At 44.0% G+C, this 24,700-nt stretch overlaps 2 protein-coding genes across 3 annotated transcripts; both read left to right on the forward strand.

Moving 5' to 3' along the window:
• The first annotated feature begins 539 nt into the window (after positions 1 to 539).
• Positions 540 to 8,470, forward strand: taf15 (TAF15 RNA polymerase II, TATA box binding protein (TBP)-associated factor). Of its 2 annotated transcripts, XM_070969834.1 has the most exons (16): positions 540 to 684; positions 1,434 to 1,458; positions 1,622 to 1,655; positions 1,741 to 1,819; positions 2,318 to 2,378; positions 2,486 to 2,637; positions 2,741 to 2,930; positions 4,739 to 4,773; positions 5,318 to 5,350; positions 5,476 to 5,585; positions 5,761 to 5,890; positions 5,986 to 6,078; positions 6,198 to 6,270; positions 6,418 to 6,506; positions 6,613 to 6,757; positions 8,009 to 8,470. In XM_070969834.1, the coding sequence occupies exons 1-16, from the start codon at positions 675 to 677 to the stop codon at positions 8,046 to 8,048; spliced, it is 1,299 nt and encodes a 432-aa protein (XP_070825935.1). In that variant the 5' UTR covers positions 540 to 674; the 3' UTR covers positions 8,049 to 8,470. The 2 variants fall into 2 exon arrangements, with proteins under 2 accessions (XP_070825935.1, XP_070825936.1); XM_070969835.1 differs by lacking the exon at positions 4,739 to 4,773 and having other exon boundaries at positions 543 to 684.
• Positions 8,471 to 8,656: 186 nt separating this feature from the next.
• mmp28 (matrix metallopeptidase 28) lies at positions 8,657 to 24,416 on the forward strand. The gene is made up of 8 exons (XM_070969833.1): positions 8,657 to 8,896; positions 10,403 to 10,479; positions 11,213 to 11,400; positions 17,197 to 17,418; positions 17,832 to 18,077; positions 22,576 to 22,725; positions 23,166 to 23,333; positions 23,935 to 24,416. The coding sequence occupies exons 1-8, from the start codon at positions 8,771 to 8,773 to the stop codon at positions 24,327 to 24,329; spliced, it is 1,572 nt and encodes a 523-aa protein (XP_070825934.1). The 5' UTR covers positions 8,657 to 8,770; the 3' UTR covers positions 24,330 to 24,416.
• The last annotated feature ends 284 nt before the right edge of the window (positions 24,417 to 24,700 follow it).

The following is a 24,700-nucleotide window of genomic DNA, read 5'->3' on the forward strand; positions in this document are numbered from 1 at the left end:
AAATACAGAGGAGACAGCACAGCATTCACACAGACAGCAGAGACAAGCAGACACAGGATGGCGAGAGACATGAGAGCATGCAGACCAAGTCAAAAATGTTGTATGAAAAAGGGTTGTTTGGTCTGTCATGCACACACAGACAGCCTTGTGTTTGTCAAATTCAGACAGTTACACCACATTGACTCACATTCACTAGCCTTATCCTAAGCTTAATCAAAATCAAGTCTCTACCCACAAATGTCAGGGTTTACCTTGTGTGCCACTGAGATGAATGTGTTTGTGTGAGTAGACTCTTGTCCCGACAACATTATAAATGTGTGACAGATATGACAATGAAAAAGAATAATATTAATTCAGCCTTATACCTTTTCAAACTTTCTCAAATAACAAAGGAACACTGAATGCTGTACAGTTGTATGTGGTATTTGGGTTATTTTCAGCATTACTCTTTCATCATTAACACTATGAACCAGTAGGTGGCGGTACTGTAGCTCAGCTCTGAATGTGAGCTGCGCGTTCAAACAGGAAAAAGAAGAAGCTGCATAAGGGAAGTGCCGCAGTGTAGGGAGCTCAGTCCTGTGGCGCTACGCAGATGTCAACCTGGGTTTTTATCAGCTAATCAGAAGAAATATAGTTCGTTGTGTTTTTAACATATATATATATAACGGCACAGAATGGCCACTGGTAAGTCAGCACACCTTTTTAAGTATGTGTCGATTTGTGTGTTTTTTTGTATGGATAATGAAAAGTAGGTCGAATAGCATTGGAGCTATTAGTTAGCGGACAACCGCGAGGCCAGAACTTGGGCTACGTCTATTTCATGGAACATGGCTCGTCGTTTCTGGGTCGAAGCACGTTAATCTGGAAGTTTAGTGAACGTTTTTTTGTAGAGGGGAATTTATTTTATGATCACACCCGAGTGTGAATTTATCAGTGCTTGTGCCGTACCGGTCGAATATGGAAATACTGTTGTAGGCTGAGTAGGGCCTTGTGTCGGTTAGCTAACTTAGCCCCAGGTGGCTGCTAGCGAACATGAATGTGTCTTTGTTTATGCCGATGCTATTGTTTACCTGCTGGACAGGAAACATTTTGCACGACTTTGACAGATATGGTTTTAGAACCGGTTTGCACAGTTTAGTGAGTTTCTTTGGAAGCAAACTTTCCAAAGAATAGCCATCATGTTTAAGCTTCTGGTAGTTTTGTTGCAAGATTTAGCCCGAGCCGAGACCAAGTAACCGCCATTTTTAGTGGGTTGGCGTGGTGACGGGCCCGTTTCCGTGCAGCTGTCCTGCTGAACGTGACGCCCACCCTCCGTTGCCTTCAAGCTACAGATTCATCCTGAAATGCTTAGTCACCATCATTTGGAAAACATACGTTTCTTCTTCCGGTCAACCTTTTTACAACTTGAAACCACTGCTTTGTGTCTCTTTCAGATTCAGGCTACGGTGGCTCGCAAAGGTAATTTTCAAACAAATGAGCCTCACATTAATTGAATGTTTCTCTTAATTGACATACAAATACGTATGTATGTACACACACACACACACACACACACACTCACACACTCGTTTTTGGATGCATATGAAGCATGATGCTAATTGCTGATATCTTGTGTCTCTAGCTATGGATCATATGGCGGTCAGCAGAGTGGACAGGTAAGCTCATTCCTCAAATGACTATCAGCCTGTTTGCTGCCAGCATTAAATTTTATGTCAACTAACTGGTCTTTCTCTTTGACAGGGTTATGGCCAAGGAAATGGCGGTAGCTCTTATGGGGGACAGAGTTACAGTGGCTATGGACAGCAAGGTGTGACGCCAGGTATAGTATGTCTACATTTTCAGAACAGCATTTTTTTGGCAAACCACTGAACATTGCACTGATGCCTTTCTAATATGTTGAATCCTTGTGTGTATTGGGCCAATTTAGCCATGAGAGTCATGCCTCATTGGGAGAAGGTTTAGTTAATGACCCTCTTTTTCGTTCAGATTATTAATGTGACAGAGCACCCCTGTCCACATTTGACTGCAGCTTGGGGCTTTCATGTAATGATTAAGACAGCAGTATCAGGTCATTTGCAGTCGTTGTGGGTTAGATTGTATTTGTTCGGAGTGAAATACTCCCTCATATAAAAATCGAAAAAATTTAAGATGCTTTTCAGTTTTATTTTCATTTAGCAAGATCATTTTGATTAGATTTATGCCATGATGGATGGATTACAAATGAACCATGTTTACGTTTTATTTTTTTATTTAAATTTTGTAAAGAAATTAGATGTTTCTCAATTTTGCGAATTGTCTCATCTCTGTGCTTTGACAGGTGGATATAGTCAGCCTCAACAACAGAGCTATGATAACTATGGCGGACAGGACTCAACTGGGTAAAACACTCATTTCACATTGTTCAGGGACCTTCTTATGTTGTGTGAGTGCTGTGAGTTGTCTGTGCCTCATGAGTCTCACTGACGTTCTGTGTTTTTGTCTCAAGGTATGGAGACAAATCTTATGGGCAGCAAGCTTCCTATGGTGGCCAGAGCCAAGGAGGCGACAGCTATGGACAGCAAAGTTCTTACGGTGGCCAGGGACAAGGTGGAGGCGGTGGCGGCAGTGGCGGTGGTGGCTATGGAAGATGGAGTGAAGGTACGAATAACTGGATCTTAAATAAATATAGATACTACACATACATTCTGAAAGAACATGTGAACGTGACACAGGTTCCTCATTAAATGTTTCTTTGCATCAGGTGACAGTGGCGGTCAGGGTGGAAGGTTTGGACGTGACCAAGGAGACCGCTCAGATGGAGGGGGCTACAGAGGCCGAGGCCGTGGCGGTTATGACCGTGGCGGCTATGACCGTGGCGGCTATGACCGCAGTGGTGGATACGACCGTGGCGGATATGACCGTGGCGGAAGAGGTGGACCTCCTGGTATGGGGTAAGTTGCATAGTGCCACTGCCCCCAAGGTACCTCCTATACACTGAAATATGAGAAATGACTTGTTGCCACTCAACACACCATCACTCATGAACTTCACACCATCCACCTAGATGATTTTCACCACTCATCTGCTTGGTGCTCCAGATCCTCAAACTGTTTTTTGTTTTAGTTTTCCCAAAACCTGGTTCATCTGAAGTTGTCACAGATCACATAGGTAATATTCACCACCCCTCTGCATTGTGCTCCAGGTTCCCAAACCATGTCAGTTTTTTTTTTTCTGATTCTCCCGAAGTTTTTAAATGAGTCTGTTTAATCCACATTACTGTTGAGATCAAATGATGGGTGCTTACACACAAGTGGTGGTTAGATAGAGGTTAGAGATGAGATATTTGACCCAATGGGGATCTGCTCGTTATCACTGGGTTTCCAAGTAACTCAATGGAGACTGAACATACCTGCTCAAAATGGAGCTTTAAAGGCAAAAGAGACCTGGCTGTGCTAATCTATCCCAGACCTGGTGACAGAGTTTGTCCCAGCAGCTGACAATTTTTCAATAAACCAAGAAGGGGCACCTTGTGCCTTTTTTATTCCCCCCCCCCCCTTTTTTTTTCTTTTTTTATGAGTCTGTGTAATATTAAGCAAAACATTGATGTGTTGAAAAAAACTAAGAGCTCTACCTGAAGACAGTGTCTGTAACGTGAACAATGCTGCGGCACATTGTTAAGATGTGACAAAGTCCTTTCTTAGGCACAGAAAACTTGTGCTCCACTCTGAGCTAAACGTATACTATGATAAATCATCTTTTCACCCTTGTGAATGGACCCATTTCCTCCCTGTAGTACATGCAAAGGTAGCACTTTGGTACGATGTAAAAGCTCCACACATTGGTCCACCAGGTAACGCTGTGAAGCCGACTGGCACAATAGACTCTTGTCTGTTGTATATTTGTTCTGCATTATCTATATCCTTGGACCAGGGCAGTCTCTATGATTCAGACGAGAGCCTTTCTGTCACATTTTGTCATTTGATCTTGATCCAAACATAGAATGGGGAATTTTTGCTGTGCTTCCATATTATTATTTTTTTTACTATTACTATCAAAATTAGACTTAAATCTCCAGCAGCCATATTTTTCCAATTGCTAGAAACTCAGCTTTGGTGTGTCTCTTGTGCTCTGAGGACCACATAATGGTTTTTGAACAAAGGAAACTCCGCTGAAACGATGCCCTTAGACCTGGAGCCCACATCTTCAGCTGCTTCGCATTCAACAGGTTTCATTCAAGTGTTGTATATTTGACAATGGCGAACATGTGTGTTGTGTTAACATGGATCTACATTTTATACTACAGGTATTCAGAGTGATTGAACTAAAACTTGGACCTCAGTTAAAGGATCTCATAAACGCACTCAGTGGAAGATTGCTTATCAGTTCCTACACCCCTTTCACTACAATTTGGCCTCATGTTTTATTTATTTATTTTTTAAAACAATAGTTTGGCTGGTTTTCCAGCTCTTGGTAGCCAATCTGGTCATGTAAACAGAAAAAGTACCAAATTCTCTGTAAATGGTGACCCGCTGACATGTAATAATTGTCTTCACTCGTCTGCCTGATTGTTCAGTCAGAGCTGCCCAGTCGTCTGTCCATTGATCTCTAATGTCAAAGACTAACGCATTCCTCGTGTGAGACATTTCCACCATAGTCGCACACGCTGGCAGGAGTGCAAACTGATGGGGATGTAGGGGAGCTTTGAGCTCTCAGTTGGGACAAAGGAAAAGCCATCATATCTCCAATTTTTCCTCTGCAGAGGTGGTGACCGTGGTGGCTACAAAAATTACGGTGGTAAGTGACGAGCATCAGAACTGTGTCGGTGGGGGAGGAAAGAACTTGAGTTAGCAAAAAGAGAGGGGGATTAAAAAAAAAAAAAATCTCAGTGAATGCCACCATTTTCATGTCCAGATCCCAAAGGACTCCACCTATTATTCTTAGCAGGAATTCTCATAAGTGACTTCAGATATGGTAAAGAACATGGAGCCTGAGTTGTAAAATAATGGTATTGTTGCATGAAGACGAGGGCTGATTGTAAATGACAGAGGTGTTCCCAGGACGAAGGAGGAGAACTTTCTAAAACTGGAGACTTTTTGGTGGTTTTCTTCTTTCTGGTGTAAGCTCAAAAAACAGAACAATTCTGTTCTTGTTGCAAGGTGTTGGTATGTGGCGCAGCGGTATGAAAACACCCATCAGAGAGCTGTAAACATGGACATTTGTTTAATTTTCGTTATCATTATGCATTGTTAGGGATGAAGTTAATTATTTGTGTGAAACCGTGCGCACAGTTTAAGATTAAAGCTCAAGCATCGTCTCCCTCCTCTCCTCTGTTTTACAGGCTCTCGAGACTACGGCTCAAGGGATGAACCAGGTGAAACTCTTTGATCATTACTTGTGGTTTGTTTCTGCCTGTGAGGCGCGCACAGTAAATCTTCACTGGTTGATGTCTGTGTATCCTAATCACTGACGTCTTCTCTCCTCTGATGTCTTCCACAGCTGGTGAGCAGGACAACTCTGACAACAACACAATCTTTGTCCAGGGACTGGGAGAAGATGCCACAGTTCAGGAAGTTGGTGACTTCTTCAAGCAAATTGGTATCATAAAGGTATTGAGTTATTCTCTTTAATTAATTAAATGCTGCACTATGACCTGAACGCTTCTCTAGTTTGTAACTTTGATGTCACACTGGTATTTTTGAAGCAAATTAGTGAAGTCTTCATGGAAATGAGGCACTGTTTGGTTTGTTTTGTTCAATGCTGTGTATTCGTTTGTGCTTTTAGGTAAACAAGAAGACTGGCCAGCCAATGATAAACATCTACTCTGACAAGGCCACCGGTCGGCCAAAGGGAGAAGCTACAGTGTCCTTTGATGACCCACCCTCTGCCAAAGCTGCTATTGATTGGTTTGATGGTAAGAGCGCGGGCGTGTCTTTGAAGTCCTCGTCGTACTATTTTACTCAAATCCTTCAGTGTCCCTGTACTGGCTTTGTTATCTTTTCATTTCAGGCAAAGACTTCAATGGAAAACCCATCAAAGTGTCATTTGCTACTCGCAGAGCTGAGTTTACACAGAGAGGTGGAAGAGGAGGGGGACGAGGAGGTGGGTATTGATCAAGCTGACCCTCGGTTCAAATGGCAAATGCTGCAAATATGTAGTTTAGAAATAAACTCGTGTTAATGTTGCCGATCTGAAGTTTTTGACCCGCTGTCTTGTGTTAGGTTTCAGAGGTCGTGGCGGTGGAGGAGGACCTAACTTTGATATTAAGGGAGGAGACTGGCCCTGCCCCAACAGGTTTGTATATTTCATGCCCCCACCACCCCATTTAAAAAAAAAAAAAAAGTTATTACTAATATACAACTGCAGGGGTTCATTTGCCCTTGTGTGTTGATTATATTTTTTATGTATAAGGTGCTCATCTGATGTTTCCTCTGTCCTCAGCTCTTGTGGCAACATGAATTTTGCACGGCGGCAAGAGTGTAACAAGTGTGGCGCACCCAAACCAGGAGACGCAGGTTTTGGAGGTGGAGGTGTGTGTTAACTGTTTGTGTTCTTAAAAAAACATGCAGGATTGAAAATAGCAAAATATTTTAATAATTGTCCCGGTTTTGCTTATAATTTTGTGACTGTTGGCAGATCGTGGAAGCAGAGGTGGTTATGGCGGTGACAGAGGCGGCGGTGGCTACAGAGGCCGTGGAGGTTTCCGTGGGGGAGACCGTGGAGGCTATGGAGGAGGTGGTGGAGGAGGAGGATTTGGTGGGGGCTACAAAATGGGAGGAAGGTTGGTTGATTTTTTTTTTTTAATTTTATTTATTTCTTTTTTTTGTATTATTATGTTTTATATGTGCGTTGACCTTCCGCAGGATGATCCTCGTATGATCTGTGCTCTTTTCTGGTGTAGTTTCATTTATGACCAGAAGATGGCGCAGCCTGCCTGAGATTATTCTAAATCTGTAACAAATGCTGTGCCCCAGTTTCATACTACTGTGGGCAGTGTGTACTGTACATCTTTGTAGTATACTGTTTGCAGGAGTTATACAAGAAACCAGCATATTAGTGATGCTGTTAGATGTTAAAAGGCTGCTGTTGAACTGAAACAACACACAGCTTTTGATGTATTTTACCACAATTTATTTGTTCCAGCTGAGAAGTTGTTCCATTTTCATGTGTAATCTTTGCAGAGCAATAGGGTCCAATTAGCAGCACACTCAAATCAATGTTATTATGCTTACTGACTGATTTGATTATACTTATCCATAGATGTCTGCCTTCTCTCCAGTATAATGCTCCTGTTGCTCAACACGCCCCAAAAAAATAAAGAATTGAAAAGCTCAACAGCAACGTCTCTTTCCAGAAATCATGGTTACTCAGTTAGTCCACAGATATTTTTGTGAGCAGTTTCACATAGGAACAATTTTCTTTCTACTGAACCGTATCACTGTGCAGAAGGAAGTGTGCATCTAGTCAATGTCGAGAGGCTCGTCACAGCGAGGGATTCAAACACGACCGCCCTCTTCAGCTGAGCTGTAACTTTAGTTAACAGTATTGATTAGCTATAAACTAATCTCCACAACCCAGCATGTGAGACGAGGGTTAGAGAACTAGATGCATGCATGTGCTCCCCCAGATGAAGGCACGCTTGGAAACAAACGTCCGTTCAAGGCTCATCAGAATCAGTTCTACCCCTGAACCGAGAGACCCATTTTAGATTGCTGCTCATTAAGAGCCAAAGCAGTAAAGTGTCTGGTTTCTAAATATCCACGCTGCCCTCCACTGGGTGTCTTTTATGCCCCTGGAGCATTTCGTGGATTTGAATATTTTGATGTATCGCCACTCACTGAAGGTGAAGTGCTGCATTAAACGAAGGACGGTCATTTTAATGACAGCAAATGATGTTATCCATTTACAGATTTTACAGGCGAAGCGGAGGGTGAATGGGACGCCATATTTCACCCTCGTCTTCGTCTTTCAGAGCAAAGCTGTTCTTTCAATGACAAAAGTGGTGACGGACATCTTTGTCTTTTCCCCACAGAGGTGAACGTAGAGATGACAGAAGAGACCGGCCATACTAAGTGTTGAGCAGATGGAAACCATTCCAGCCCTGGAGCTCGCTGTGGAGGGAGGGTTTAGTTTGGGGAAAGGACTGGGGAAGGGGATGGATCAGACATTCTGGTTTGTGTACCTTTTTTTTCCGTAGCCGGTGCATCCAGGCTACTCCTGCTCATCAGTGAGGGAGGGGTGCGCTGAGCTACTGTGACGGGACTTTTGGGCTGGTTAGCATGTGGTCAAATGTTTGTTATGATTTGTTTTTTGTTTTTATTTCTTTGTACATCCTTTTTAATTTCCTCGGATTCTAGTAGCAGGTGTTTTGTGGGTTAGGCTTCGTACCATTTGTTTTGTATGAGCGGAATAAAATGTTTTACTTCGGTTCTTTTTTTTTTTTCTTTTTGGTTCTGTTTCCAAAATGATATTAAAAACTGATCTTTTCTCCCTGCTTTGTGTGAGTTTTTACCTCTCATTTACGATACTGAAGACAGTTTATCCAGAAAGATTAAAAAACGTTCGGCTGCCGTGTGCCGTCCGGAAGGGCGGTGCCGGTGCCGGCCCTCCCCCTGTAACACTCCCGCTGGCTGAGTCTGCTCCGGCACTCCTCACATGGATGGAGGCTGTAGACGAGCAGCAGCATGCTCACAGTCACTGACAGCGAGGAAAACCAGTAATGAGACACACATTAGGATCCGAGCAGAGATGCGCCATGCAGGGAGCGGCGTTTTGAACGTGAGCTTGTCCCGGAATGAGCCGCCGACCTCCGGACCGGCGTGGAGCTGGACGGGACATGAGGACAACCTGGATCCTGACTATGACCACTCTCATCAGCGCGCGGGCTGTCGCTGGAGCACCGTTGGTCCTGGAGCCAGAGGTAGTCCCGTCAAAAGCTTCTAGTTTTACCTCCAAACTTTAAATGAGACGATGTGGATTTGTGTTGAGGGAGTTTAAGACGTCTCTGCCGTCAAACTGACTACAAACTTTAGGCGGGTCGCTTTCTAACGTGTGTTTGTGAGTGACTTCAGACAAATAAAAGGAATGATTATTAGTTTCATCTATAGCCCGTATAACATTAAATATGTAGTATTTTCTTTTCATTAATACTAATTTGTGCTCATTTTGGCGTCACCTTAAGAGTGCAAGCTTAGTTTATGGTAAAGGAAATTGTTACCACTTGAATACTTTTCTATTGCGTTTAGCTAAGGTCAGAAAATAAGAAAATTGGTTGATTTTGCAGTTATTACATGTCTGTACATACAGCAATATGTGGAATTGCAACAAAACAAAGGAGTTAAACTGGATTATGTCCCTTCAAAATGACATGTCCATGTAAAGTTTCTTAAGGCTGTGTAGATAATATCACAGAACATTTCTGAAAAATGGGGAAAAGTTAAAAACTGTCTGAAGAACTGCTTCATGTTCATTTTATTGTCTACAATGGCATTCGATGTGACCATTGAATGACATATTTAGCCATGCATTGTAGCTGCAAATAGTGACTCACAAGGAGACCAAGCCCACAAGACAATACAGCTATTTGTGTGTAATGTTGTTTTGGGACATAACTGTTTAATGGCCTCACTGTGGTTTGTGAGCTGTCTCTGCTGGCCGTCCATAAGCTTACATTCATCAAAGCTGTAAGAGCATATAACACGATGCTCTTACATGTATTTCCACAGCCTCACTCTTACAGAAAACAAAGCCTTCTGGCATGTTTCAGAGAGACAAAGGGACATTTTTGGTGTACATTCCTGTTTGCTGTAGCACATCTTTCATCTCAATTTTAATTTCCATCCGTAATCATAGCTGTGCCTGCTGTTGTCTGAACATGAAACCTGCTACATGCACACCAAGGGCTGTGATTGAGAGATCCTAATATCAAATCATCAACATGGTGAATCCCAAACCACAATGCGACAACATCTGTTATCGTGTTTCCAGTTGGCTCAGTTTTTTTTTTTTACAGTATTTTATAGCCGTCAAACTTCAGCACTGTTCTCAGAGTGCATGTTTGCATGACATTCTTGTGAAATAATAACTAGGAATTATTATTTCAGGGTCACCTCAGGGGTTTCTCTCTCTTAGGGGTGGTCCAGATCTATACATATGCCGTGGCAGCTGACAGCAGCTATGATAAAAAAGGGATCTTCTCTTTCCACTTTTATGATTTCTCTCTTCCCCCCTCATGGTGAAGTACGGTGTGTTTTATGAGTGGCAAAGTGTGACAGTGTAGGTCTGTATAATCACCCACATCATCCCAAAGCGATCACCATCCTTTTTACAGAAGGGCACTAGGATGCAGTAATGATGGGAAAGCAGTTTCCTGTTGGCTTGATGTGTTTCTCTGAAGCAGTACTAACAAGTGTTATAACAATTGCAGGTTTTTCTGGAAAAGTATGGCTACCTCCACCAGGACAACCACATCCACAGCGCGGCTGAGATACAGTCAGCTATCTGGTTGGTGCTTAAGCTGATCTTCATCTATTAAAGCTTAACAAGCTTCATCACAGAACCACTGCTGTGCTAGCGTCAATGTAGAAATCAAAACAGATGAAATGAATGTGATGTGATTTTAGAACAACCATTAGCCGGTTGTGTTCATCAGGGGGAAGGGTGGGCTCGTTGTGGGATGAGCCCCGGGGCTGAACGTCAGTTTCAGGGCAATAAAACACACCCTTACCTCTGCACTGGGAAACCTCCACTGAACCCTCACTGAACCACCCAGGAATGTGGAGAACCTCGCCCCCTGGCCCTCATACTGACTGTACTCTAATGGAAGCTGATTGGCAAGCTTTGATACTACTTCTTCATCTCATGGAGAACAGATGATAACGTGCCTTCTGACTAAATCTGGTGCCTTTAGATCACTTTGATTGCTAATTCATGTCATGCTGCCTCTGGTAAACAAAGTAAAGGTTGTGCAGCAGCGGGTACTGTCAAACATGAATGTCAGAGTCAGGAATGAGTTTATTCGCCAAGTATGTGTACACCTTCAAGGAATACAACAAACAGCTGAAGAATGGTAGAGAATAAATGAATTAATTTAAAACTTACACCTTTTATTCTCAACAATACAAACAGTGCAAAGAATTGATGGTTTAATGAATACGACATGATGAACCCCCTTAGCCATGAAAAGCCAAACGTGTGTCCAGCAGGAGCATCATGCAAACATTTCCTCCCTCTGCAGCGAGTTCCAGTGGCTGTCCCGGCTTCCTGTCACAGGTGAGCTGGACGGCGCCACCCTGAGGCAGATGTCGGAGCCCCGCTGCGGGGTGTCGGACGAGGGCAGCCAGCAGATCTGGGCTCAGAGGGTAAACACCATCTTCACTGGAAGGAGACGACCACTGCGCCACAGGAGGAGCTCTTCTGCACAAGGTGCTGTTGATGTGTGTGTTTCTGAGTGTCTATAGTGAAGACCGAACTGAGATCTTTGCCTCTGTTTGCACGCTGTGGTGTATCTCATTGTCTTGTATGTGTGTGTCCTGTTGTGGAGTGGTCATTAAAAGCCAACAGTGAACTGGGAGGGTCCACTTCTGTAAACTAAAGCACTAAATAGAGGCGAGGGGTGTAATTAAAGCTGGTGGACTGTCTGATGTTCCACACGTCATCCCGGATGATTCCTGCTTTTAGCTGCAATTACAAGTTCGTTTATCCTGCTCGTCATCTTTGCTGGGCGAAAACCTCACCTTCAGTTTTGCTCAGTAACTTTTTTTTTATCTTTAGGAGTTACTGGCTCCTCCGCGGTTTGAGAGAGAACAACAGCAACACGTCCTGCAGCTCCAGTTTCTCCAGTTTACTTCCTCTTTGGGCTCTCTTTGTCTGAGCAATTTCCTCTAAAAATCTGCATTTCCAAGTTATGTTCTTTCACAATACCGCAGCTTTCCTGTGAGGATTTTTTGAGGCTCTTGTTGGAGATTATCCTAAGTTTCTGCTCTAAACACAACTGCGTTCATTGGTGAGTGGAACGCTGCAGTTTGCCCTGGCCAAGACTGCAGGATTTAAAGTGTTTAACGGTGGTTCACGGTGCAGCTGAACAGCCAGATTTCTTGCAGACTGGGTGACATAACTGAGCACAACGTCCTCCACTCCGAAGCTTAGGAGAAAATGCTCAAGAGGTGTAATTTCTCCTCTCCTCTGAACATGTGTGGGTGATATTGAGAGGAGCTGGGGCAAATTGTCTTGACTCTAATGGATCTTTTTTTTTAACCATGCATGGGGCAAGTGAATTTTTGCTCCTGCTTTTTGTTTGTTTGTCTGTACATTAGCAGGATATCTCAAAAAACACCAGAGCACAGGCCCAGGATTTTCTCTTTGGCTCTGGGTCCATTTTCACCCTGTTGGATAGACTTACAGGCTCACATTTGTGTCTTTTATGACTTATGTTTTCATCTCTCTTGTTCTCCCTGTCCCTCAATGGCGCTGTCGTTCCTCAGCCTCCTGTGTGAATGAGTGGCAGCACCTCGGTGCCTCTGGCCTCACAACGTGTGAAGCCTCTGCATTCCTTCCTGTCACTGACGAGGTTGGCTAATGTTCAGGGAATGCAGCGGTGGCTGATGTTTGCTGCTGCCTCTTCGTGTCAGTACCTGACATGTTCCCTTGTGAAAAACACATCCACAACTGACTGACTGGATCACATTGTTTGCCAGGCTGGCTGGCTGGCTGTCTCAAAGGCCAGATATCTTACTGGCTAAATGAGTGGGTATCTTGCTGAGTGACTGGCTGTTTGCATGGATTACAGCCTGTTCTCGATTAAGGAAAAAAGCCTCTGTCCTTATTCTTGTCCCAGACATGACTCATATGTAGCTGTATTATAATGGCAGATACTTTTACACCCTCAGGTCGAGCCGCCTATATATCCACTGTTGTTGTTCAGGTATAGTAACTTAATTGTAAGTGGCAGTGCAGTGAGGCTGTTTAACCACCGCCTTGTACTCACACATTAGTTTCCTTTGTCAAACAGCGGCAGCAGATAAAATATATGTTTGCCTGTGACTTGAAGAATGTTTACTGGAAGACTTTTATGTTTGGATAAAGCATTTGGTCTAAGAGATTCACACTGGGTAAATAAAAATTGCCTTTGTAAGGTAAACAGTGAATTACTCAGTAACATTTGATTTGCAGGCCTCGGTCGTGTACAGCCCTTGTTTATAGGTATGTTAGTGGCATGGCTGTTTGGATGGAAATGCTGGTTGGTCTGTCCACCACTTTAAGTTCACATCTGTAGCTGTGAGTGGAATGTTTTGGCAATAACTGGATGGATTCGATTACATTTGGTGCAAACATTCACGTCTCCCTCAGGATGAACTGTAAAAATGTTTCATCTCTTTTCATCAAATTTCAGTTAGTCAGTTTTACTTTTGTGACTGAATACCTTCAGATCTAATAACAATCCCATCAAACTCAGCTGCGCTTTGCGTTCAGTGCTAGTTAGCAATGTTAGCATGCAAACACGCTAAACTAAGATGGTGAACACAGTAAACATTACACCTGCTAAACACCAGCATGTTAACAGTGTCATTGTAAGCATGTTAGCATGCTGACATTAGCTGTTAGCAACACTGTGCAGCCTCACAGAGCTGCTAGCCTGCAGACTCCTCTCATTTCTGCATGTTAAACTATGAATGTATGATTCAAATGCTTCCTTGCAATTCAAATTCTGCTGCAGTCAATGATTCATTGGTGTTTCAGGAATCAGTTCACCAACCCTACAGCTTTTCTCTCCAGTTAGGATACATGCGAGCCAAACCATCCATGACTTCAGCTTACCGCTTCACTCTTTGAGCTCTTTGTCCTTGACGGGTGACACTGGCTGCAGCCGACCTGCAGGCCACAGCAACATGCAGAGGAGTCAGCCTGTTTACTCACTCTCAGCTGTGGTGTGATGTGATTTTGTTTGGTGTGAACATGGCTGCCTCTGAGCTTCCTGGAAACTGAAAACAGACCTTGACTTGTGGTTGAATCTTATGGTCATTCCCACTGATATTTACAGAGCCCACATTCCACCACCCTTGTCCAAGATAAGCGGCGTAAGCGTGTGTGTGTGTGTGTGTGTGTGTGTGTGTGTGTGTGTGTGTGTGTGTTTTCAAAGGTGTGCACTTATGGATCTGTGCCCTGCCCATGGAAAGTGTTAACCACTTTATTGCTATTTTACAGCATAGTCCCAGCATATGCTAATTTGGGACTATTTCATCTGAATGCACAGATTGTAGTTCAGGGCCTTGCTCTCTAGAGCTGCAACGATTGTGTGATTATAGGAGTGCAATTGATTATTTTCATTCTCCATTAATTTGTTGATTATTTTTTTTAACTTTTTTTTTCTAAAGAATTAATCAAACATCATTGATTATCAAAATAATTGGGGATTAATTTAATAGATAATTGATTAACCAGTTCATTGTTGCAGCTCTACTTGATCAGTTGATTGGCTGATTGACAGAAAATAAACTGACAGCTCTTTTGATAATCAATAATACTTCCTTAATCCTAAATTCCTTTGCTGCTTCTTGAATGTGATGATTTACTGCCTTTCTCTGTCATTTTAAATTGAAAATATTTGGCCTTTTCACTGTTCATCGGACAAACTTTGGTTCTGGGAAATCTTGATGGACATTTGTAGCCATGCTAACAAGCTCCAGAGATGGCAACGTCCACCACCACCCACCCACCGTCCACCACCAATGGATTGGCACAAAAGTTTCTAGGGATATTCATGATCCCCAGAGGATGACTCATTATTTTGGCGATCCAAAATATGGTGCTTGAGGTTGCCGTTTTTGTTTTTAGTGACAAGTAACGACCAAATATAGGAAAAAATAACGGCAGCTCCATCAGCCTCAGCTGTACTTTGTGGTTCAAGCTACTCAGCAAATGTTAGAGTGCTAAAATGCTAACATTGTGAATGTGGTAAACATAAGCAGGTCACCGCTGTCATTGTGAGCCTGTTCACATGCTGACCTGAGCAACAGCTGCGTCAAACAGCCTCCAAATTGACACCAGTAACAAACCAAATCTGTCTGCACCTCCACAAACAATAAGTTCAGCTATCGAATGATCTCAGTCACTTCCTAATGTGTGTGATAACCCACCCGCCCCACACTGCTGCTATAGAGGGCATCATACTAATTGCTTCCATAAGGGAAGTCGGGGAATGTCTTGTGTATCTGACTTCCTGGCTTCTCTGCCGTCCTCGGGGACCCTTTACTCTGCAGCCGTCTGGGATGGAGAAAGGCGCCTGAGCTGTGCCGAGAACGCAGATCTGCACACATCAAGTGGCGACAGGCCCGATGTGTATTATTCAGCTGGGACTGAAAAATGAAGCTGGGTTGGGAAAACAAGGGAGTGATCAAGTGTCCCTCTGACTCTGCTGAGAACTAGACCAGACATAAAACTGTGTAGAAATAGAAATGGAGGCTGTGATGGCAGTGACGTTACTCCTGAGGTTGAATTCTGACCGTCCTGTATCTTACTTTCTTCCTTTCCTGGAATGTAAATCAATGGGATGACTGTCATTCACTCCCATGCAGTTACATTGAGACCCTGGTGCCAAGATTTGTGTTGAGCTGAAGCACAGAAACACACACCGATGTCACTGCCAGAGCCATGTCTTAATGGCTCCAGATATCCAGATACGGGTGCTGTTGAGCTGTAACAGCAACAGTATGGAGCACATACCTCTGCTTTATCACCCTCATCTCTCACATGACTCTCTGCTGTATATTATTCAGCCGAGCACAAATGGCATCACATTAACTCGAGGGTTCGCCCTGTCAGACCTGACTGCCTCGGTCCCCTGTGTAAGATTGAGCAGAGGTGTGTGTAACGCAGGCATGTGTGCAGACCTCCCACTCGCATTAGGCCTCCACATCGAGGCAAACATACGACGGCTGCGTCTTTAAATATTTTGACACCTGTAAGTGCGTCTGAGTTATTTTGCCACTTTTTAGTGCAGCCTCAGATGGGAAAGTATGTGTAAATGTATGAGGCCCTTGTGGTAAGTCATCTAAAGTGCATCAGCCAGTGAATTCTAGCACTCAATTCTCACCTTCTTACCCACTACAAGTACAAATACTTTAAAGGGCAGTACCCTCATTTTGTCAGAATTACTGCTGCTGCACCTTGGCAGTGGTTCTGTGGTTGTTTTACATTTTATCTGTGTGTCAGACAGACTTGGTTGAAAATAGAAAGAAAACGTCTTAATGTAAAGGTCAGTTTCTCTAAACAGTTCATTTCATTAAGAGCTACAGTCCAATTATCCTTTGTTGGAAAGTTTCCTGTGGCCATTTTTAATTTATTATTCAAAGTAAGATTATTTTAAAGAGATATTCATCCTGCACTGTAAGTTGATTTGAGATTTCGTCTTGGTATGATTTCACAACAGAGCTGTCTAAAATGTGTTCACTGACTCAGGAGCCCCCCCCCCCCAGCTGCTTCTCCCTTAAGGTTCATATTATCTAATGACTGTTTCCTGCGAGGCAGCCTCTCTGTCTGCTTGTTGTGCATGTTAGCTGCTTGAGAGCTTGTGTGTGTTTGCTTTCTGTCCCGATTGCTACACACGGTAATCCCATGTCTATATCGAAGAGATTAGCGTTTTGTAAATTAGAGAACGGCTGAATTGAACTCCCCCCTTCCCTCTCTCCCCCGAACACATGAGAGATTCTGACATTTGCGACACATATAATTATATCTAAGCTGAGAAACCACAGACACGTGTTGGAGTGAATTGTTTAGTCGAGTGTGTGCTCACAGTGCTTGTTAGTTTACCCAGCTGCGAGCTAACATGCTTAACATCCTGTCATTTTGGCTTTGCCTGCTGGATGTAGAGAGGCTCTGCTTCAACACATGAACATGGGATATCTGGCATCCGAGTTTATAATGCAGCTGTGCAACATGTAAATACTCCCCCAGTGGATAATAATAATAATAAAAGAAGTTGCTTGAGAAAACAGCAGTGTTGAACAAGTGATGAATTCACTTTAAATGTCAATAACAAACTAATGGAAATGCAGGCATGAGTTCAGCATCTAGCCAAATTCCTGCTCACAGGAAGACTGCCAGGGATTTTCTGTTGGTGATTGGAGCAAGTTTTTCAGCAGTTGCACTGACTGTAAGTCTGTGATGAATAAGATAGTGAGCTTCATACCTGCGTGTCTCATCTCTCTGTGTGTTCTTTAGCTGAGAAGTGGTACAAACGTCATCTGACCTACCAGATAGTGAACTGGCCTCGCCACCTGCCTCTGGGCTCGGTGCGGCTCGCGGTGCGCGCCGCCTTCCAGCTGTGGAGCAACGTGTCAGGCCTGGTGTTCCAGGAGGCCCCCAAAGGTCCCGCGGACATCCGGCTGGCCTTTTATGAGGGAGACCACAACGACGGGGCCGGCAATGCCTTTGACGGACCAGGTCAGGGACAGCCACAAACTGACTGATCATATCTGTGTTTTCATCTATCAAGGAAGATTTGTCATAGATTTAATTAGTGTGTGTGTGAGAGAGAGAGATGGTTGTTTTGTGTTACGATTGTGTGTCTGTAATTTGTTCTCAGATCTCTCTTGCAAAAGAGATCTTGATCCCAACTTCCTGAATGAATAAAGCTTTACAAGTCCGGCTGTTTGTGTGTACACAGTAACAGGATTACTGTGAGTCCACCAGATTAAGATAATAGATTGATTAGACACTCTGTACTGGCCTGAATTACACTATAGCACAAGTTTCCATGACTTATAACTACCACGTTAACTGAGGTCAGGTTTGTTTTAGTCCCGTATGACTGTTGAACTAAGCTTCTAACCGTTTCCCTCCTCTCTGATCCTCAGGAGGAACTCTGGCTCACGCCTTCCTGCCTCGCCGCGGCGAGGCCCACTTTGACAGGGCGGAGAGGTGGACGCTGAACGGACACAAGGGACACAACCTGTTCATGGTGACTGCCCACGAGATTGGACACACTCTGGGACTGGAGCACTCCCCCGTCCGCCACGCCCTAATGTCACCGTACTACAGGAAACTGGGCCGCAGCCTAGTGCTGAGCTGGGACGACATCATCGCCGTGCAGCAGCTGTACGGTGAGATGATGGTACTTTTTATGGTGATCTATTCAGCCCCGCAGCTCCTGTTCCTGGGTTTGTTGTGTCCCATCCGGATTCCTGCAGCTACTCGAGGGAACTCTTGGCGGAATGGAGTGTGTGGTCTCAAGGTCAGGAGGAGTGTTAAACATAGCACCTTCACTGGACACACAGATATATATTTTACAACTTTTTCCTCAAGTCTGAAGGGCCCTTTAGAGGACAGATGACAAATGTCTCACTGTCTGGCTTCAGGATGACTGAGTTAAAGATGGTGAGATGAGGTTGCAGTTTAGAAAGAAGTGTTATAGGAGAACATAGGACGGACTGCATGAATGACTGACTTGTTATGAAACCAGACTGTCTTTGAGGAAACACAGAAGTGGAGCCATTTTTTGCTCTGTTGCCCATTAAACCGGGAGTTGTGGCACTGAGCTGTGAAAAGGCCGGAGAGGCAGCCCTGAAGGCCACCAGCTGCAAACACAGAATGAGAATGAGTAGAGCTGCAACGCCTGAAGAGAGTTCCCACAGCTCATTAAAGCTGGCTTTAAAATAAGAGTTATGACATATGTCATTAAAAGTCCACAGCAGCATTATTTGTGAAGGAGATTGTTGGAAGTCTTGATTTATAGAACAGGGAGGGAAAGAACAGATGACTTTATGCGGCCACTTCTTGACCATAAAGAGCTGAAACAACATCCTCCCTATGTGTTTGTCATGAGCAGCGTGAGGAAGTCTGCTCTATCAGCTTCATTTCTGTGGCCTCTGTGCTGCTGGGAGAAGTAGGCTTTAGACTGAGGGCAGCAGAGGTGGTCTGAGCGTCACAACAACACTGACTGAGTGACTTCATCTCTGGCAGGAGGGCCGGGCTTCGCTCCACACTCAGTGGCCTGTTCATGTGTAATTATTACCACACAGCCTCTCGGCGCTACGCACAGTGTTTACCTGGGAGTTTTGCTGCAGAGGGTGGGAGCACTGCATACGTCTTTGCGTATGACAAATATAATAGTTTCTGTTGACTGTGAGCGTGCTGACCCTCCTGGCATGTGTAAGGCACGTTCCCACATGTGCAGGGTTCTCGTGTTGCTTGTGTTTTTTTCCTGCTGCTACGATACTGATTTCACCGCAGCAGTTGCACAAGAACACACCTTTCTATCTTGTTTGCACCCAAAGTAGCTCCTGCAGCTATTTGACCCTCCGCTATGATGATTTGGTGCTCAAAGTGCAGAAGTGCTTTGCCTGCTTTGACCCTGAAATGTGGTGCACAACAGCTGCAAGGGAAGACACAACACTCTGCAGCAGTGTTTGCATGGCCGCAGGACGTCCTCGCTATTGTTTGGATTATTCAAATCTGAATTTGAGATTCAGCCCAACAGAAGCTTGCAGGCGTCCATATGCCTCCTTTTCTGTTTAATATCTGAAGGGTCCCATCTGCTCTGCCTCTGGAGATAATCTGGCCTCAGCTTCCTAAAATGGTATTTGCCAGCCTTTTCTCCTCAGGGCCTCCCTTACTCACACTGGAATTTTAAAAAACACAGCAACTGACCACACGGCCAAGCCGCCGCTCAGACTCACATTCACGTTTTCAGCTCGATAGCCACAGCACTTAATGCCACTTTGATTTATTATGTGACCACAGATACTGCCATTAAATTAATAGCCACTAATGAGCAGCAGTTAGAACAGCTGATTAGGTTTCAGTCAGTCATTGAGCTGTATGTGTTTTGCTTTTAAACTGAAGGCTGAATGTTTGCTTATCGGCGTTTAAAGGAAGAAAAGAAAGCTCACTCTCACACTTATCTACCTGATTTCCACCCTGCGGCAGTAATTTCTGCTAACTGCAGCTGCTCCCACCTAAATGTCAAGCAGCTCCACAGACAGACATGGACAAGAACGGCAGCTAACAGGACTTGCCAGCACTGGGAGAATGCACTCTGAAGATATGAGCTTCAGGCAGTGTGTGTGTGTGTGTGTGTGTGTGTGTGTGTGTGTGTGTGTGTGTGTGTGTGTGTGTGTGTGTGTGTGTGTGTGTGTGTGTGTGTGTGTGTGTGTGTGTGTGTGTGTGTGTGAGAGAACCATTCCTGGTGTTGGCATTGTGATCTGATGAGAAGCAGATGTGAGGCACCCTGAATCTGTCAGTCTCTCTTGACTCCCTCTGATTGCTCTGTGACAAGAAACATGAAAACCCTCAGAGCGTATTTAAGAACACGCCGGTGGTGATTCTGCCTTAAGAGACAACGTACATCCAGTGTATGTGGTGAACAGCAGCCGTGGAGCAAGTGTTCTGCAGCCTGTTGCACCAGCTGTGTGTCAGCTCTTAGCCTTAACTTAGCTTAGCCTAGTTATAACATAAATTGTCACTGAATTGTGGATTATGCATGATAAAATAAAAGCACCTTGAAGATAAGCTACAGCAGGAACAGTTAATTAGTTGAGATTTGCCCCGACAATAGTCGAAATTGTGCTTGCTAATGTCGAAACAGCAGTTTCTCTGCCACACCACATAATTTTTTCATGAGATGCACGCCAGTGAATCCAGCACAGATCTAATTTATTGATATGACATTTCAATATTAATCTATTTTACTACGATGTGCTGCCATGCCAAGTGGCTCATGCCAGCCTGAAAGCTAATGCACGCTGTAACCATGACGACTCAAATCTATCTTTGACCGTTGGTTGGCTTTTTTATGATTTCACGCCCAAACAACTTAGATCATTCTGCAAGTAACTGTGGTGAAGCCAATTATAGCAGCTGATTTAGCTATAAACAAACCAGTAGTTCCTAAGCTTCTGCTGTCAACTTCACACCATAACATGGCAAAGAAAATATTAAAAATATTATCAGGTATTATTAGCAAAATGCACAGAAAGTATCAAAACGTGCTCCCTGTGAGTGTTATCGAATCAGGTATGTTTGATTATTACCCAAGCATTAAAGTGTAAGAAGCTTTTTATTGTTGTTGTGCAGCTAATTTGAACAATTATATATAATGTTAGGTATATATATGTTAGGTATATATGTGGTTTGGTGGTACGATGGAACGGTGGAAATGCTGTCACCTCACAGCTAGAAGGTCCTGGGTTCGATTCCCACTGTGGGCACCGGGGGCGTGTCCTCCACCATGCCTTTGGTGCCTGCTGCTCAAGGAAAGGGGCCTTTCTGTGTGGAGTTTGCATGTTCTCCCTGTGCTCACCTGGGGTATCCTCCTAAAAAAAAAAACAATAAAGACTGAAGATCACCACCTGACCAATGGTGACAAGACGGAACTGGGTTCCCGGGAGCCGCTGTTGGCTGGCAGCCCATCACTCCTGGTCTACCGCGGAGGAAGGACGTCCAGGATGGGTTAAATGCGGAAGAAATAATTTCACCAAAAACATGGCATGTGCATGTAGTGTTGTGTTGTGCGTGATTAATAAAGTGTGAATCTTACAATACAATATATCCCACTGAAATGTACTGGGTTAGGTGGCATAAAATAAAAATAAAACATCTCAAGTTAAGTACAAGTACCTCAAATGTGCACTTAAATACTTGAGTAAATGTACTTTATCACGGGTGAACGGTCACAGTAAAGACAACACACAGGAACAATATGGAACTCATAATAGGAAATAACTTATTTTCCCACACAAAATATTGAGTTGCACACATTATATTATATTCTATATATTGTTTGTGATGTTACAGATGCCTAGAAGTGTACTTATATGGATTTTGTCAGTTTTCTCTCAGTATACTGTAATGGTGAGTTGTGGTATCTTGCACCACTGTAAACAGAGTGAAGTCAGACATCCAGCTCTTATCTTACACACACACACACACACACACACACACACACACACACACACACACACACACACACACACACACACACACACACACACACACAGCTGGGCAGCTGTCTATGTGCTATCCACTGTGGTGTGTATATATCTATTTTTCCTGCTGCCTTCCTCCTGTTCTTGGGTGTGCTGATTTTATCCACCTCCTACACAAATGTTTGTTCAGCTCCTTGCAAACAAAATGGCTGTAATCACGTCTAAAGCGCCATCGTTTACTCTTTATGCTTCGGCATGTCGCATGTTGGGCTCTTTTTTAAGTGCTAGAAATTCAGAAAGTTTGTTTAAGGTTCCAGCGTGCGCTCTATCTAGAGTGCTTTGTTTATTTTCTGCCCAGTATAATGTCATCCATCAGTATGCTTCAACCCAGCCACATCCTGTAAAGGACGATTTAAATGTTAACATTAGCCAAGTCCTGTTTTGGGAGAAGCCTGCACTGTTTGTCTTTCCATGTGTTCCCATGCTGTCCAATTCGGAAAACACTTCAGCTGCTGGTGGCATGCATGAAAAATTAGGCTGATCTGTGTCACTGTAGGTCTAAAATAATCACCTCTATAGAACCACACTATTTATGGACAGACAACAACAGGAAGTGTGTTCCTCTTTCATGGCCTCTGTTTAATTCATAGTTGTCTTGCTTTGTTTTTGCCCTCAGGTAAGCCATCAGGCGATCGCCCTGTGAGGCTGCCTGGCCAGGTTTTGCACGCCGCGCTGCAGGAGTGGGAGTTCACAGAGCTTCACAACGGGCATCAGAGCACAGGGCAGCCTCTCTACTGCCAGGGTGTCTTTGATGCCATAACCATGGGTGAGCTCTAAATGAAATGTTATTCCTGAATAACAGCCGCATCCGTCACGACTGCGGGCACTGGTGTGGCTTCAAGATTAGAAATATAATCCTGCACAAACAGAAGAGATTCCTGTTATTATATTGGCAGTCAAAGCCTCGTGGAAGTGACGAAATGAAACAAAACAGCAGAAAGTTTTCATCCAATCATCCGTTTTCAGTATACAGTTTTAATTTTCTGAAGCTTTCAACCGCATTTCTTCCACGTCTTTAAACTCTGTGACATATGACACATACTGCATGACAACTGGGCACACTCTGTCCACTGATGAAGACCATGAGATGCACTTGAAAGCTCTGGAAAAAGCTACTAAATTGAGCTTTGTCAAACTACTGTTTCCAAGGTCAGGAATGAAGGTCTATAATGTGGCACATATATATTTGTGTTTGTGTGCATCCAGACCAGAATGAGACGGTGCTGGTGTTTCGGGGCAGCGTGTACTGGACGGTGTCGGCTGAAGGTGGTGTGAGCGGCCCGCTGCCTCTCCGTCAGCGCTGGTCCGACCTCCCGCCGGCCATCGAGGCAGCCGCCTTCTCCCCACTGGACTCCAAGTGGTACTTTTTCAAAGGTGCTGCTTCGCTGAGCTCGTGAATGTGACTCACATTTCCTTTTAAAGACATTCACTAACCTGTTGCCTAACCTCATGAACCTGCCACCTAAAATAGATTCTATTGTGCCTATTTAAAGACTATACTGCACTGAAGCCTCAGCTGTAGTTGAAGTAGCTTCACCTGTACGCTAAAGGACAATAACCTGTTTGAAGTTATTGCCAAGTTTAACTCTGCTGCTAAGGGCCAAAAACCTGACAGCGCTGTCTAGTTTCTACTTAATCTGCTACGTGCATCAAAGTTTTAGGGACGCTCTATGACAGCATAATTTATTTTCCATAAATAACCCCCATCTTTTTCTTTGATCTTTGTTTTTGTGAACTAAAATAGTCACTGTGGACCCTGCAGGAACTTAACCCCATAAATAGTTGTTCATTGTAAAGCTTGACTGTTCTTTTATTCATCCTTGGCTGTGAAGCACTTTCTGGTAGTTGTGAAAGGTGCTTTATACATAAACTTGTTATAATTATTGATATCAAAGTGATTTATATACATCAAAAGTTATTGCTGACTTATAGAATCTGTCCCTTTATGTTTCCCCCTTGTTAATGTGGTGTGCAGGGAAGCGGATGTGGCGCTACACCGGCAGTGTGCTGGACCCCGGCTTCCCCAGGCAGAGCAGTGAGTTGGGGCTGCCTCGCCACCCCGACTGTGCCTTCTATTACGCTCCTCTGGGTCACATGGTCGTCTTCAAGGGCTCCCGCTACTCTGTGCTGAACCTCAAAACCCTGCGCCAAGAGCCCTACTACCCCCGCAGGCTGACAGACTGGACAGGTGTGCCACAGGGGACCAATGGGGGGCTGACCCGACCAGACGGACGCCTCTACCTGTTCAGAGAACAGCGATTCTGGAGATTTGACCCAGTCAAGGTGCGAGTCACCAGAGAGGGCCAGTGGGCCAAGGATCTGAGCTGGACTGGTTGCAGCAGAGCTCCTCAGAACAATAATATCCTTTGACCAGCAGAGGGAGCTGTAAGCTTTAGATAATGTGCAATTTGTTGGCGTATCCTGTAACATAAAGGTGCTCGAAGACTTTCAGCCTGAACCCACATTGAGTTTCTATATTACAAAAGGAGCCAAGCTCAGCGAACTCGTGCCATGAAGGGATTCAGCAACAATAAACCCATCTGGTTTATACATTTTGAAGCACATTTAGTATTTATACTGCTTTAGTATTTATAGAGCAACAGATATTACTGTATATGTATGTGCGAGTATAACCTCATTAATACAGATAACAGTGTGACTGCTCTCTTATGAGCGCAGAACTGTTTTACATTGGAACTATGCTTTTAAAACAATCCTCTTTTCTCTTGTAGTATTTGCAC

The sequence above is a fragment of the Chaetodon trifascialis genome, chromosome 9, assembly GCF_039877785.1.
Source record: "Chaetodon trifascialis isolate fChaTrf1 chromosome 9, fChaTrf1.hap1, whole genome shotgun sequence".
Taxonomy (NCBI): domain Eukaryota; kingdom Metazoa; phylum Chordata; class Actinopteri; order Chaetodontiformes; family Chaetodontidae; genus Chaetodon; species Chaetodon trifascialis.

Excerpts from the sequence above, each read along its gene's own strand:
- taf15 (XM_070969834.1), top strand. Across the intron at positions 2,638-2,740 it reads CTATGGAAGATGGAGTGAAG|GTGACAGTGGCGGTCAGGGT; the intron begins GTACGAATAACT and ends TCTTTGCATCAG. Across the intron at positions 6,079-6,197 it reads AAGAGGAGGGGGACGAGGAG|GTTTCAGAGGTCGTGGCGGT; the intron begins GTGGGTATTGAT and ends GTCTTGTGTTAG.
- mmp28 (XM_070969833.1), top strand. The coding sequence starts at position 8,771 with ATGAGCCGCCGACCTCCGGACCGGCGTGGAGCTGGACGGGACATGAGG. Across the intron at positions 17,419-17,831 it reads CAATGCCTTTGACGGACCAG|GAGGAACTCTGGCTCACGCC; the intron begins GTCAGGGACAGC and ends TCTGATCCTCAG. Across the intron at positions 23,334-23,934 it reads CAAGTGGTACTTTTTCAAAG|GGAAGCGGATGTGGCGCTAC; the intron begins GTGCTGCTTCGC and ends TGTGGTGTGCAG.